The 16,053-nt window shown below is 42.2% G+C and overlaps 1 protein-coding gene across 5 annotated transcripts in view; it reads left to right on the forward strand.

Moving 5' to 3' along the window:
* Window positions 1–15,646, forward strand: part of G3BP1 (G3BP stress granule assembly factor 1) — a 52,875-nt gene extending 37,229 nt beyond the window's left edge. For 4 of the 5 annotated variants that reach the window (XM_054978415.1, XM_054978417.1, XM_054978419.1 and 1 more), the window contains exons 5-12: window positions 8,233–8,323; window positions 9,255–9,348; window positions 10,091–10,295; window positions 11,415–11,516; window positions 12,831–12,942; window positions 13,573–13,698; window positions 13,797–13,927; window positions 14,605–15,646. In XM_054978415.1, the coding sequence (XP_054834390.1) occupies window positions 8,233–8,323; window positions 9,255–9,348; window positions 10,091–10,295; window positions 11,415–11,516; window positions 12,831–12,942; window positions 13,573–13,698; window positions 13,797–13,927; window positions 14,605–14,811 (1,068 nt within the window). In that variant the 3' untranslated portion in view covers window positions 14,812–15,646. The remainder of the gene's footprint in view (window positions 1–8,232; window positions 8,324–9,254; window positions 9,349–10,090; window positions 10,296–11,414; window positions 11,517–12,830; window positions 12,943–13,572; window positions 13,699–13,796; window positions 13,928–14,604) is intronic. The other variant, XM_054978416.1, reaches the window with a different exon arrangement.
* The last annotated feature ends 407 nt before the right edge of the window (window positions 15,647–16,053 follow it).

A 16,053-nucleotide genomic window follows, 5' to 3' on the forward strand; every position in this document is an offset into this window, starting at 1 on the left:
CGTATGTTTAACAACAACAATAGCTTATATACCGCTCTTCTAGACAGATGAGTGCCCCACCCAGAGCGGTGAACAAGTTAGTGTTATTATTATCCCCACAATACAGCTGGGGAGCTGGGGCTGAGAGAAGTGGCTTACCCAAGGCCACCTGCTGAGCTTATGGCAGTAATGGGATTTGGACCAGTAGAGTACTGATTTGCAGCTGAACCACTTAACCACTGTGCTACCTCAGTTTACCAGCTGTAAGCAGAAATCTGTTTATTTCAAGAGGAAGTATGAAATTTAACACAGTGGAAATGCTTTAATGGACCAAGACTGTGTAGATCATTTTATTGAACGGGCAGGAAATAGACGTGATGCTAAGTGTGTTTGGAACTGGAAATGTCAGTATAATGCTCCAAAACTTTTTTTAAAACAAGGGAAAAATGTGTAGATGAATTCCTGAATTACTTTAAGACCCTGTATTCTAATGGGTATTTTAATCCTGTAAAGTTATATAGCAGAGTCCTAAAATATGTCCTTGTATTGGAGGCATGACACCTCAGTGAAGAGCAAATGCAGGGTTCATTTTTGGTCTTTTGTGCAGTCCCATATGGGACTGTACACACGCAGGCCTGCCTATTGGAAGTTTTGTTGTAGCTTTTTTGTCCACTAGAGGGCAACTTTGCCTGTGAGCGCACATGTGTGGCTGTTTTCCCACCGAAACAGCCCTTAGGGAGGCGCGGCGCCCTTTGACCCTCAGTTCTTCTGCCAGAGTTTTACCCCTAAAGCCAATGCAGAGAGGGCCACCTGGCTGAAGGCAGCAGTTTGGGAATGTGCCCTGGAGGTAGCAGGACCTTCTCCAAAGGCAACTAAGTCAGCAACATGTGATGCTGCTGAGCCACCGGATCCAAGACCAACCTTGATGCAACAACCCAGCCCATTGGGTTCAAGGACACCCCAGATGTTGAGTCTATCAGACCCGACTCGGAGTCTAGCATGCCCTTTGGAACCGAGGTTGCCTGCTCAATCGGATCCAACAACCTCTCGAATCCGACAGTCGAAGTCAAGAGACTTTACCAGGATAACTCCGCCGTCGACACAAGTTGAGCATCAGAAAGGCTGAGGGGAAGGGGGACCTCCCAGGAAGAGGGTGAAGAAGACCAAGAACATGTCCAAGAAGAAGAATGTGGCCAGGATGTTTTCTGGTGGTGAATGGGCTGCTCCAGAGGTGGAGATAATAGTCTCTTCACACACCATCAATGCACTCCAAGACACCATCGATATACTCGTCTGAGGGGGAGTGAGAGATTCCACAAGGCCAAGAAGGGTACCCCAACACATCAGTGCGCCCAGACAGAACAATGCTGCTCCCATAAATGTTCCCTGTGGTACCATCATGATCACACTCACTATGAAGCGGATATGGGAGGGTCGTATCACACAGATGTTATATCCAGGGACCCATCACCTAGACCACTGAGAAGGCAGCATTCCATTCCTTGCTCGAGGCTGACTTCTCACTACCCAAGCTAGAATTTGAGCCTGAATCCTTCCAAGGAGGCAACAGCCCGAGTGTCCCATCAGATCCGTCCCCCCGGCGTTTGCAATTATAGAGGATTTAGTGGACATGATGAATACCTTGTGCGAAAAATCTGTGTCCAAAACAGCAACCACCAAAAAGACTGAGAGCCTTTACAAGATCAAGGACGACTCTTGCTTATACCGGTCAACCCACTCATCGCCCTCTTCACTGATTACCGAAGAGATACAGACAAGGCAGAGGCAGGGTCCACACTCCATGCTGTCTGATAAAGAAGGAAAGAAGCTAGATGCCATTGGAAGGAAAATTTATTCATCAGCAGCACTGAACGTAAGGATTGCTAATTATGTCCTCATACAAGAGGAGGCCCTGAGACTGGCAAGGCAGCAGATTAATGCAGGCAGGAATGTGGCAGACACTTCTGCCAGGACTTTGACTACGGCCATCGTCTTGAGAAGGCATGCCTGGCTGAGGACCACAGCTCTTCTCACAGAGACACGTAACAGGGTGGAGGACATACCTTTCTAAGGGAAGACGCTGTTCTCGGAGAAAACCAATGAATACCCGTCACAAAAAAGAAAAGGCAGGCAGACAGACGTTCATATGGAATCCTACCACCGACCCAGTAAGGACAAGGAAGAGGCCAATTTCGACAACAACCACAGTATAAAGGGAAGCCCTATTGGTACCAACCATACCAAAGATATATGTATCCTCAACATTGTTCTTACCAGAGCTGTCAGAGTAGCTTCCCAAGGAGGAAACAACCTCACAGGCCGAGAGAAGGATCACAGTCTCACCATCCCAAATAGCAACATTTCTGTCTAGGCCAGACATAAGGCCCCTGATTCAGTGACAGGCTACAATTCTTCTATTCAGCCTGGTGCACAATTACCACCAGTGTTTGGGTCCTAAATATAATCAATAATGGTTATAAATTTGAATTTGATGGTTTCCCGTGTCTGAGTCTTCCTAACCGGTTGGCTAGCCACTGCCACCCAGAACTGGGGGCAGAACTCAGAGCACTTATTGGAAAGGGGGCAGTCTAGTTGGTACCTAAGGATGAGGTGAGACTGGGCTTCTACTTGAAATTCTTCTTAATGGAGACTTAAACCATAACAGGTTCATTGCCCCATGCAGGTTCTGCATGACTACACTGCACACGGTCTTAGCCCTGCTATCATCAAACTCATGGTTCGCAATGATAGACTTGAAAGATGCATACTTCCACATCTCAATCCACTTGTCACACAGGAAGTTCTTAAGATTCATGTGCGAAGGGGAGATTTATCATTACCAGGCCCTTTTCTTTGGCTTATCCACCGTACCACGAGTGTTTACAAAATGCATAGCAGTGGTCATTGCCCATCTAAGAACACACAACTGTTCCATTTACCCCTACCTTGATGATTGGCTTATTACCAGCCGGTCAGAGGGAAAAGTACAAAAACAAGTGGATTTGACTTTATAAACCTACCTACAGTTGGGTTTCCCCAATCAGAAAAAGTCCAAAATAGTACCGGCATGGAGGGTCCAATTTATCAGGGCTGTTTTAGACGGCTTGGCAGAAAGGGCTTTCTTGTCTGTAAAGAGAGCACAAAAACTGAAACAGATGGTCCTCACATTCCTAAAATGTCGCTTTCAGTCAGCAAAAAGTATACAAACACTTTTGGGCTTCATGGCATCCACCACCACAGTGGTTCCATTCATGATGCTGCGTATGAGAGAACTGCAGTTGTGGTTTATCTTGTTTTTCCACAATGAGTCGGAATCTCAAGAAAAGAGGCTCAATATTCCTAGAGTAGTGCTAAGATCATTACACTGGTGACTTGAAGACACCCACTTGTCAAAAGGATCCCCTTTGGACATGTGATCACGGAGGTGTCCATTACTACTGACACATCCACCAAAGGGTGGGGAGCATACTGTGGGAAACTCTGTGCACACGGAACATTGTAAGACAGTGAAAGGAACTTACACATTAGTCTACTTGAGTTGAGAGCCATATGTTATGCCTTACATTTCCTTCACAGATGTGGTAGGAGACATGAACGTGCATGTTCTTACCGACAACTGCACTACCATGTTCTACTTGAACAAACAGGGAGGGACAGCCTCCAGGTCTCTATACAAAGAAGTGATGGCATTATGGGACTGGGCTATCAGACATGATGTAAACATAAGTGCAGTAAACATATCTGGCACAGACAACATCATTGCAGACTGGCTCAGCAGGCTCGAGGTGAACTCTCATGAATGGGCCCTCCAGGATACATACATAACACCTGTGCTCCAAAAGTAGTGTTTTCCAGACATAGTTTCGTGCAAGAGAAAACTGAAAGGTCAGGTTGTTTTGTTCAAGGGGTGGTCAGGGGCAAGGCTTGATGGGAGACACCTTCCCGTTTACTTGGTCATGTCATAATTTTTACATCCATTTATTACTATTAATATTATTTATTTATTTATTATATTTCTATTTTGCCCTCCCCACGAATGGGCTCAGGGGATATTACATCATTTAAAAACATAATCATAACAATGTTACATAATCAATAGATACATAAAATCCTAAAAACAATTAAAATATAAGTAATTTTAAATCTAAGTAATTTTAAAATCCAAGTAATTTTCCACCAGCTCATCTAACAAACCACCAGGGAGCATCGGATCCTGCAGAGCATTCTGGAAACCAGTTGGATCCATAAGTCTCCATGGGCAAGCATAAATCCGCTTGCCCACCCCTGCAGAGTGTGTGTGTGGCGCATTCAACTGAGCCTTCAAGACTGCATGGTCTGACCATGGCACCAATTCAGTTACTTTCAGAGCCACATGAATCCCCATCCTGAAGATCAAATCTAGCATGTGGCCTACTCAATGTGTAGGGATCGATACAAATTGGGAGAGTCCCAGGTCCATAGCCTGTGAGGAGTTAGCATCATCAGCATGGACATTGAAGTCCCCCAGCACTATCAGTCTGGAATACTCCAAGGCCCACCCTGTCATCATCTCCAATAGGCACAGCAGGGTATCTGCTGGTGTGCTAGGCGGATAGTACACCAAACAGATAGCAAAGCTCTCCTTGGTACCCCATACCAGGAGAAAGACCCTCAAGTAAGAATTGCTACCACCACCACCACCCCCAGTATCCTGTTCGGCACTGATGGAGGACTGAGAAACCTGGGAGGGGGGGGATAGTTCTCTCAAGGCAACTGTTTTACCCTCCCTCACCCAGGTCTCGGTCACGCATACCAGGTCCTTACCATTCATTGCGAAAATCCTGCTGTGTTTTGGCTTTGTTATTAATGGACCTGGCATTGCACAGCATCAGTGTCGAAGGGGGGCTGTTTTCTATCCTAGCTCCACACCCAGCATGCCTCAGGATGGGGCGCAGGTTAGAAGGGCACTGAGCCGTACCATATCTCTGTGGCCTTCTCGTCTTAAACCAGGTCCTACCACCATACCTCCCATGCCCCAGCAGGACTGGGATTCCTGGCTCCATGCCGGCCAGCCCACTTTTACCCACCACTCCCTATCCACTCACCCTCTCCTACAACCAACAATATATATCACTTCATAATAATTCCAAGCCATACATAATTCTAACCATGCAGAAACTACAATCTGCATCAGAATGTTTTGTTACATGACATGAAATTAAATGTACATGAAAAATCTTCTCATTGCTTTGTAAATTTAAATGTATGCAAGTTATATTTATTCAGTGGCTTGGGAGCCACCTGTGGCTTTTCTGAACACCATTTCCCAATGTGGCACCTTCTCCATATTTCAGGAAAGTGGGCAAAGCCCTTGCCCAGTGGGGCTTCTGGTTGGGAGGTGGTTTCCACCTTGAAACAGCCATTGCCAGAGGAATGGCTAAACTGGGAATCTCCGTGAAGTGCAGGCCTCATGCCAGGGTGAAAGTAAATGTAGCTCTTTTGGTGTTTAATAATTGCAGATGAGACTCTATGTGAGCTGCAGAGTGAGTAGCACTCAGTGGTGGTGGATTAATTTATTTCTTAACCAGTTGCCTTCTATACTGCATCCAGTATTCAATTAAATGGAGCTTTTGAAAGCAGTAATGGGATTATGAAAATTGTAGGAGAGGTTAAGCTAGGGTAAGAGGTTAGCTTTTTGATTTGGGGATGACACCCATGGTTACCCATATATTTATTCCTTAATTTATATGTAACTTTTTGTCATAGCACTAATTGTAAAAGTTATAAGAAATTGAGCAGTAATTAGAAAATTCAAGTGAGGGCCCAAAACCAAATGTTGCAAATTGTGTTGGGTTGGGATGGCACAGGGGAGTGTTATAGAGAGGGGTAATCCCATTCCCCCTGCCTTTGCTTTTCCCTTCCATAGGATTTTCCCCTGTTTCTCCCCACTTCCTTCCCCACTTTCCTTCCCCATTCCTCCTTGGTTCCTTTGCTCCTTCCTCTCGAACGTTGTTCACTTTCCCCATCCCTCCATCCAAAACATCTTCCCCCCTCTTCCTACTTACCCAGGGCAGCTGGCCTCAGAGTTGCCCTCCCTGGGCATGTGGGGTCTCACAACATCCCAGCCCTGGCTGGGCATGCTGGGTACACCCCCACTGGGGAGCGGTGAGGGCCAGTGGGCTGGATGGTTTCTGCTTCTCTGGCTGCGGTGCTCCAGTACACATGCGCAGCAGTCAGGTGAGTGGTTTGGGAGGGTGTTTAAACTCCCAATTGTGTTTCGTTGTTGTTGTTCCAAGTTTGCTTGTGAACGTGGGGGGGCTCCCCAAGGTTGCAGAAGCTTCTGGATTGTAGCCTTGTAGCTCCAATCTGTGGATTTAAGTTTCTGTGGGGTGGGGGCACTTCGCTATTAATATATAGGTAAAAAAGGGTAAGGTAGTCCCCTGTGCAAGCACCAAGTCATTACTGACCCATGGGGGATGTCGCATCACGACATTTTTATGGGGTGGTTTGCCATTGCCTTCCCCAGTCATCTACACTTTAAACCAGGATACTGGGTACTCATTTTACCGACCTCGGAAGGATGGAAGGCTGAGTCAATCTTGAACCGGCTACCTGAACCCGGCTTCTGCCAGGATCGAACTCAGGTTGAGAGCAGAGCTTGGGCTGCAGTACTGCAGCTTACCACTCTGCGTCTCGGGGCTCCATGGCGCAGAGTGGTAAGGTTGACTCAACCTTCCATCTTTTCGAGGTTGGTAAAATGAGTACCCAGTCTCCTGGGAGTAAAGTATAGATGACTGGGGAAGGCAATGGCAAACCACCCTGTAACAAAAGTCTGCCAAGAAAACGTCGTGATGTGACTCCCCCCATGGGTCAGTAATAACTTGGTGCATGCACAGGGGACTATCTTTACTTTTTATTAATATATAAGATGAACATTAATATAAAACCCTGAAAGATGAAAAATGAATCTCACTCCTAAATTTTTGGGCTGGCTTCTAGAAACACAGAAAATTGGTCAAGGCCTTGTTTATAGAGTCAGATAGTTGACAGGGTTACTTTTTTATATCCATCATATTGAACTAATCTGAAATATCAGATATGAAATATGTATTCCATTAAAGTGCAATCCTGAACAGAATTATAATCTTCTAAATCCACTGAAGCCCATGGGTTTAGGAGGGTATAAATCTGTTTAGGATTGCACTGTGAAAAGTGTTAATTAATTCCATGTTGTATGGAAATAGTTTAATTTAGCAGCTTAATCCTGGAAATAACCTGGAAATTTACTGTAGAAAACAGTCTTTGGAAATAAGAGAGAGCTTCTCAGGTTAACTAGAAGTAACTATCCATCTTCTGGTATAGTTGCTTCAAACTATTTAAAATAAGCAGTTGTACTGCACCAGAAAAAGGCAAGCAAGCCATGGGAGAGAGATCTTGTTCATTTATGATAAAGTAGGTTTGCTGGTATTTAAAAGTATTTTGAACTAAGGGATGACCACTGTCTAGAACAGTGGATAAGTGGCTAATTAAGTGCACCTGGTGGTTGTCCTTGATTAGGTGGCTCCTCCCCCAGGCTTAAGAAAAGGCGGGGTGGATCAAAAAAAAAGGAACAAAGCTGAATCACAGGAGCATGGAGGTCGAGTACCTATTTGTCTAGTGGGCTTTGTTTTAGCTAAGATTAGGTCAAGCTCTTTTTTTTTTATTGCCATTGCTTTGCCTCAAGAGTGAGTATTGTTATTTTGACTATTCTCTTGAGCTAATAATTATCTTTCCTGAGTCTTGAGTGTCTTCCTGCAAGGGCTTCCAGCCAAGAACCCTGAAACCCGTGAGTCTGGTATAATCAGGTGGGGCATACTACTCTGGGAGAGCTTCTGGGGTACTGTGTGGCTGTTATCAGCACCAGAACCAGGCCCAGAGAGTTTGCCCACTCTTTAGTAACTTCATTTGTTTCTAGCTTAAAAACTGTTCATTCAGTCAACACCTTATCAGCTGAACTTGTGTGGAAGTATCCTCACCCTGCCTTTGGTTCTGTTGCGTTAGTGGGTCTGTTGTATTCCATCTCTTGGCTCCCTATGTCTAGAATGAGTGTAAGTTTGGAAATCTATATGGATTGGTGGTTATGGTAGTGAAAGAATTTCTTTTATGACACAGAGACAAAACAGTGTTCACCAACAAATGAATGGGGTTCTTGCTGACAGAGTAAAACTACTATGTAGTCCCAAAATTAATGATGATAATTGATTGGATTTTATTTTGCCCTTGTTTCGTCTGCAGGGTTCTGTGGCAAACAAGTTTTATGTCCACAATGACATTTTCCGCTACCAGGATGAAGTTTTTGGTGACTTAGATACTGAACCTGCTGAGGGTAAGTAATGTGATTTGTCTTACTCTAAATATTGCAGTTAAAAGCTTGCTTGGTGAACATTTGGATAAAAATTCGTTTTTCCTTAGAATTCAGCCTCAGCTGGTAATCTTGGTACATGTGTGCTGACCGTCCTTTCTGCATGTTACTTATCTTTTTGCACTGTGGAGATTGCGGTTTGCAGTACCAGCCAAGGCAGACAACTATTTAAGAATCCTGTCCATCCACCCTCCCCCCGCCCCTTTCCCGGAAAGCATATCCTGGGAATGAGAGGATTTAGCGCTTGAGAAATGACAAAGTTGCTTCTTGCAAATATTTTATGCTACAAAATATGAAGAGAAGTGCTGCATTCATATTTTCTGATTGTGACAGTCAAAAATCAGTCTGGTAAAGAAAGCTATACTAGCTCCTTCTGATATGCAGCTAGCAGTTGTCACTCATGCCTTTCTATAACTTTAAGATTTGACTCTTGGAGTTTGCTTTAAATGAGATGATGGGAAATATTTATAAGCTTCAGTGAGTACAGAAAGCTGAGACATGGTTTTATATATTGGTCTGCTATTTGTGTAATAATTTGAATGGGTAGATTAGGTACATAAAAGTATTTACAAGTTATCAAGTAATTATTAATGCTCCATCCCCCCTCCTTTTCCCAGACCACTTCCAAGTGGAGACTGGGTGTGGTATGAGTATTTCAAACATTCATGTGCTGTTTAATTGTGGAGTTGAAACAACACAAGGAAGGCCACATTCAAATTTGTAAAGATGTCTTTAAAATTGTTTTGTCCAAGTTCTGTGAAAATAAAGAAGTATTTCAGTTAGCTGTAATGACTTTTTATATAACTCGTATACAAATTACTGAGTATATACTTTGACTTTACTGTCAGTCTTTTTCTTGTCACTGATGTGTAAAATCTACTCTTGACACCATCAGAATCCGAGGAAGAGACAGAAGAACCTGAGGAAAGGCAGCAAACCCCTGAGGCAGTTGCTGATGACTCTGCAGCCTACTATGAGCAGTCTGTCAGGTGAATTTCCACACATGTGGCAGCGTAATCGTTCCACCTCTTCTGACCATTTTGTTAACTGCTGGTGGCTGTAGTGTTTGAAAAAAACCTGAAGAATGGTATCTGATTGGATGAAGTTAACTTCTTCAGTGACTCTTTTTTTTAATTTTGACCTTCCACTTTGTCAGTATTGGTTTTCTTTATAAAATGTCATTGAACAGACTACTGAAGTGTGATGTTTATTTTAGAAAATTTCTGATTTTGGGGTTCTAATCTTCGTATTTAAACAGTGGTTGTGAAAAACATTAATAGGTGAAAACCTGCTGTTCGTCTTCGTCCTTCTGTACAGCCCTACATTGGGACTGCGCACGCGCAGGCCAAATGTGTGTCTGCACAGAAGATACTCGACGAACAACAGTTACAGGTAAGAAACACTGTTTTTGCCAGAACCAAAGGACATCAGTTCTCAAAATCTAATTTGGGGGAAGGGGATGAAAGGGTTTTTTTTTAACCTTGATGGATGCTGTTTTTATCTTTTAAAAAGCATAAATTTACATGAACAGATGCTAATGAAATACAATGAAGTGTGTGTTTAGTTTGAAGAAGTAATTTTGTAGGTTTCTTCTTTAGCAAGTGTAACTTAGCCTAACAAAGAATTGCGGCATGAGGGTAGAGATTAACTGGAATAACATACTGTTAGGTGTCACAGTTGAGTAGCACAAAATGAATGGTCACCCGTAGTGAATCAATTTCCTATCCACAGCAATGACTTGGAGGAGCAGTTAGAGGAGCCAGCTGCAGAGACTGAACAAGAAGCTGAGCCTGAGCCTGAACAAGAGCCTGAACCAGAGGCTCAGGAAGAAAAGCCTGAGCCAGCGCTGGAGGAAACAGCTCCTGAGGAAACAGTAGAGAAGAGTCCTTCTCCTGTACCTGCAGATCCTGCTCCTGTGGTGCAAGAGGACTCTAGGGTAATACATGAATGATATTTTCACTGACATTCTTCATCAAGTTTATTCTTCCACATTTTAAGGGTATTTTTAGACCCAGGAGAGATCTGCTAAAACTTTCAAAACCCTCAGGTTATTCTTCTATAGATGGTACCACTTCTATATTCCCCCTCATGCTTTCTTGAAGAAAAGCCAGTTGTACTACCTCAGCAGAAAACTAGTGCCAAGTATTGTGAAGAAGACAAAGCAGTCTTTCAGGATGTACCGTAATTGCAAAGTTGTAGGGTCTTAAAACTTTGTCTGCATCAAAGCTTAGTGTAAGATTTATGAGAAAACAGTATTCCTGATTCTGTCCCGCCTATAGTTGCTGTATGCATCAGTGAAACAATGAATGGGTAGCCTTGGCTTTTAGAGATCCTGCAGACAACCTCCTCCTTTAGCTTTCCCAAGCAATTCTTCCTTTGTTTATGTAAATAAGCCAAGAAGCCCTTGGATTTGTGTGCCTTTTCCCTGCGTGTGATATGAAGACTTCCTAATTTTGCACAAACTGTAGTTTGTTATAATATCCAAATCAGGTGAAGCATGAAGTGTATGTTTTTTCTCTTCCCTAAAACAAGGATTCTAAAATTGGATTTATGGTTTAGAATCCTGGGCTGTAGTCAAAAGCACAAGCGATTTGAACATATACAAACTACTTTGTTACAAATTATTTTGAGCCATGTGTGAGGAGAACCACTTTGTGATGGCAGTGTGCAAGCCTAGATTTACTGACTCATTTTCAGCATTGAGGCTCAATCAATTTCATAATGGTTCTCAGCAAAATATAGAGCTTTCTTGAGAGTTTATCCACACCCTTAGAATTATTCAGCTCATGGATTTTGTGAATGGCTAATCTGTTAATATCGAGGAAACAGCTGTCAGAGATGTCTGTATCCTCATCCCAACTGTTGGAAGAGGTTGAAAGGAGGTTTGATGTGTATCTGTATAAATGGTTCATAATATAAATAAAGTATTAGTTGGTCATTTGGGGGTCATTTTGAAGAAAGATGACTAAATGCGATGGAAAGTTCCTGTAATTTTGAAGAACACTGACATCTGAGTTCACGTGGTAATGCTAAAATACTTCTTTCACCCCGTTAGACATCTTCATGGGCATCAGTAACTAGTAAGAATCTTCCTCCTAGTGGAGCTGTTCCAGTGTCAGGCATACCTCCTCATGTTGTCAAGTTACCTGCTTCACAGGTAGGAGTAGCTTACTTTTTATTTTATTTTTTAATTTAGCATCTTAGTTAAAAATAATTGAACATTGGCTAAACTGGAGCATAAGCTATTAATTAACAAACTCTACACAAATGAGGGGAAAAAATCAAAGCTATCAATATATCATCACCATAATCAGTGAATCAAGCAATATAGATATGTACCTCAAAATCAGTGAGTCAAACAGACTGTAATTAACAGGTACTTCAAAAATAATTGAATCAAACAGACTAAGTAACAAGTAACTGAAAGATCAATTGAATACCTTACTTAAGCAATATACAGCCAGGCCCCACTGGTTGTAATATAGACTTAAAATTAATTGGTACTTTATGGCATTTCTACCACCAGATAATTACATTAGTATTCCATTGTTGTAGGGGGGATCCAAGCATCTCATCCTTCAGTTAGCACACCTGTAGTAATGGAAATAGAATTTTTCCTACATCAGAAATTTTTTTGTTGATTAGAATGTGAATTCCCTTAGTTTGCATGTCTATAGGAACTTGAAATGCTGTGTATTTTGTCTGCACTTATACCTATTGGCTAGTGCACATGACTGCTGACTGTTACCCCCAAAGAATGGCCATACTAGTTTCTTTAAAGTTTCCTATCTGTGTTAAACTGAGTGCTGCTTTGCTGTATTCTTCAAGCATAGATTGTTTCCAGCATATTATTAAATTTGAGGGCATGATTAGCAGAACTGCCTATGTGCCCACTGCTGCTAGTATGACTGGGTGGGTGGGGGCAATATCAAGGGGTTTTGAACTTTTCTTGCCATTTAGTTCTAAACTGGGTACTTCTTCCCCAAGTGCTGAAGTGCCATCTAGTCCAAATTTAAAAAGCATTCCCCTGCAGTGTAGCTTCCCTTCCCTGCCACTCTTCTTCATTGTGTGGGGACAGGATAATTGGCTTGCTAGTCATAATTTCTGTGCTACAAATACAATCTCTGATTCATTTGTCACCACCATAATCTTCCTAGCTTGTTGATTGGCCATATCTTTCTAGTCTGATGCACAGTCATAGCTTTTAGGAAATACCCATGCGTTGGAAGGGCCAATGAGATTGCAGTGGCTCTTTCATTAATGCTTCCAGCTCAGACTGATTTTTTTCATATCTTCTTATTCAAAAAGAGACAGACAATGCCAAGCAAAAGCAGTTGCCTGCTTTCTGCAACCTTCCTTCTGAGGTTCCTAGGACCATTCATTGTTACCGTGGTTAAGACAGAGGAATATATGCGAGATAAATTTGCCTGGTTTTTTCATGTCGTATTTATTGCTGGTACATTCATTGTAGCCCCGTCCTGAGTCTAAGCCTGAATCCCAGACTCCACCACAGAGACCTCAGCGGGACCAGAGGGTGCGTGAGCAACGGACAAACATCGCCCCACAAAGAGGCCCTAGACCAAGTAAGAGAAGATTTAAAAAAAAATTCCCCCTCCTTATCTAGAAATTGACAGCAAGTAATTTAAAGTTACTAAATTGAGTGAATATTTTAATTTCTGTTACAATACCCAGAGGCACTGACTCTGTGAAACAAACTCAACCAGATTCTTTTAAGTCTAAACTGCTACGATGAATTCTTTATTTTGGTTGAAGCACGAGGTCACTTGCAAGCTGATGACTCAGGCTTTTGAATGTGAAGACTAAATTTGAGTGTTGGAGGGTTAATATTTTTGGCTCCTTGAAAACAAATGAATTTATTACAGCATAAGCATTCACAAGCCAGAGCTAAGCAGATCAGAGGTATGAAGTGATGTGTGTGTTCAGCAGAGATATAAGTGCACAAAGAGAAGCCATAAGGCCTAGTATCTCAAAACATTACAAATCACAGATGAAAATAAGATCCAGTTTTAAAAAAGCAGTTAATGAGGGAGGCAAGTCAAATATAATAGACTTGTGGTTAGAACTTGCCACAAGACTTTGTTCCTTGGCTGCAGCAGGCTGAGCTACAAATTTACATCTACAAAGGATTGTGAAAGGTACCATAGTTCCTATAAGAAAGCAAGTATGTCACTGCTGTGTATTTTTAATTTAAGTGCGAGAAGGTGAGCAGAGCGATATGGAAACTAGACGGATTGTGAGGTACCCAGACAGTCACCAGCTGTTCGTTGGAAATCTTCCTCATGATGTGGATAAGTCAGAGCTAAAGGACTTCTTCCAAAGTAAGTTAACGGATTTTGTTTTTCTAGTGGTGGAGCTTTGGGGGTTGTGTCTAAGAGTACATGCTTTTTCTACAGAACAGTCTAATGTGTGATCAAAGAACTTGGACATTCTCTTGCAGGTTATGGGAATGTTGTGGAACTACGTATCAACAGTGGAGGAAAGCTCCCTAACTTTGGATTTGTGGTGTTTGATGATCCAGAACCAGTTCAGAAGATCCTGGCCAATAGGGTACATTAAATTCAAACAAGTAATGTTAAAGCAACAAGAGTCATATTTGAGTCTTCTAAAATCGTTCATTTCAAGGTTACTAATTAGAATGTTTTTGCATTACTTTTGTTCAGAATGGGGGTACTCAAAAGGCAGGTCACATTTGATTCCTGCCCAGATTCCATTTAGAAACAAAACAAATTCCCTGCTTTAAGGTGGAGTTAATGCTGATGTGGGAATGGTAGATGAAGGTGTTGGTGTGAATGCCATGTCTTGAGCTTGTATCCTTAGCTGGACTACAGTGTTCATTTTTTTGGTGGTTTGAAATCACTGTTACCGGATTACAAAGCTTCCTGTAAAATCTTGAATGCATGCTGAAGCTGTAAGTGTACTGAAGAACCCGTGAAGCTTAAGTTCTTAAAAAAAAAACCCTAGTCCTGACTTTAAACTATTTAACGAGGTTAGTTTGGCAGCCTGCTAGTCCAAGGTAAGTATAGAGGGACGAGCCCTTTATTCAGGCAAGAGCCCTTTGAACTGTGGAAACCTTATATGACTTGGAGATCAGGTCTGTTTGTCTTTACCATCAGTTTCTGCTGTTTGAAATAACACCTCAACTGAATTAAGATTTGTACTTAATGTGATACATTGCTTTCTAGTGACCAGGTTATTGACGGTATTTTACTGCTTTCCTCCTACAGCCAATCATGTTCAGAGGTGAAGTGCGTTTGAATGTGGAAGAGAAAAAAACGCGAGCAGCCAGGGAGGGTGATCGCCGAGACAACAGACCCCGTGGGCCTGGTGGCACCCGTGGGGGGCTGGGAGGTGGGATTCGAGGGCCTCCACGTGGAGGGATGTCTCAGAAACCAGGATTTGGCATTGGAAGGGGCATCGGGCAACGCCAATGATTGATGTGATACGACAAACCCTTCTTCCTGCAGATTTGTGAATTTTCAGCCTTGGGTATCTTGGAATGTGGCCCTAGCCTGTTATAGACTGCTACGTTTGATACTATTTTGGCCCATTTTGTTTGTGTTTGGTTTCGTGATTTTTTTTTCTAGTCCTTGTCCCAGATTCCAGCTTTGTGGAACAATATTTCAGGAAAAAGTGGATTTTAAAAAGAACAGAACTGAATCCTTGATTGCTACAGACATATGGACTGGATTTTTTGGTACCAGTGGTTTTTCCTAATGGAATGTGTGGCTTTTTTGTTGTTTTTACTGAAATGGGGAGCGTTTCAGTCAGTGGAATTATCCTTTTCAGCTGCATGTGTTCAGGAGCCTGTAGGAAGAGCCTAGCACTTGACAAACATTTCAAGGGCAAGGAAAGCCACTTATCTCCCTTGGGAGGGGTGGGGGATGGGGAGTTGCCTGAACTACCCAACCCTGGTCTGGAGGTGTTGCCGCTCGAAAATCAACACTCACCCTTTTCTCTCTGGCGCTGTAAAAGTGGAATAAAGGGTGTCCATAGAATGTTTTCTTTTGGTACATGATCACGAAAAGGAATTCTCACTACTGCTTTACCACTTACAAGGATTGTGGGATAGGTTTTAAATGTCTAGAATTTGACTCTTTAAAACACTCTTCCTGAACTTGTGAAATTTTTTTTTATTGAAATAGGGAGGTTTTTCATGTTTAGTTTGTATTTGTATTAAACAAAAACAAAATTGTTGTGCCTTCTATTTATCTCTCATTCCAGTCTTGGCAAATTGTTAAAAAAATAAAAAAGTCTAGATTTGCTTTATCCAGTTTTGGAGTACGTTTAAATCTTTCAAGAGATCTGTTTCTTTCACCCCCTCCTCATCAGTGTACATGTTTATAGAGTTTGCACGGCTTGTTTTTAATAGACTTATAGGTATGTATTTTTAAAAGCTTTTTGAAGACGTACAAGGGCCCACCTGAACTGACAAAGTCATTAGCTCTGAAGCGAGTGCCTTCCACAGTTATGTGACAATGGGATATGAAACCATAAAATTTGGCAGTATGCACATGTTCAATTTATGTAGTATGTTGCTGTGATGTTAATAATCATCATTAGCTTTAAAATGACATTCTAATATGGGCTAAGAACTCTAAAATCCTAGTGCTGATAATACCTATTTTCACTGCAATATATTCACAGTATTGGATATGCTGTGGGACATCTGTCTT

Source organism: Eublepharis macularius, chromosome 4 (genome assembly GCF_028583425.1).
Source record: "Eublepharis macularius isolate TG4126 chromosome 4, MPM_Emac_v1.0, whole genome shotgun sequence".
NCBI lineage: Eukaryota > Metazoa > Chordata > Lepidosauria > Squamata > Eublepharidae > Eublepharis > Eublepharis macularius.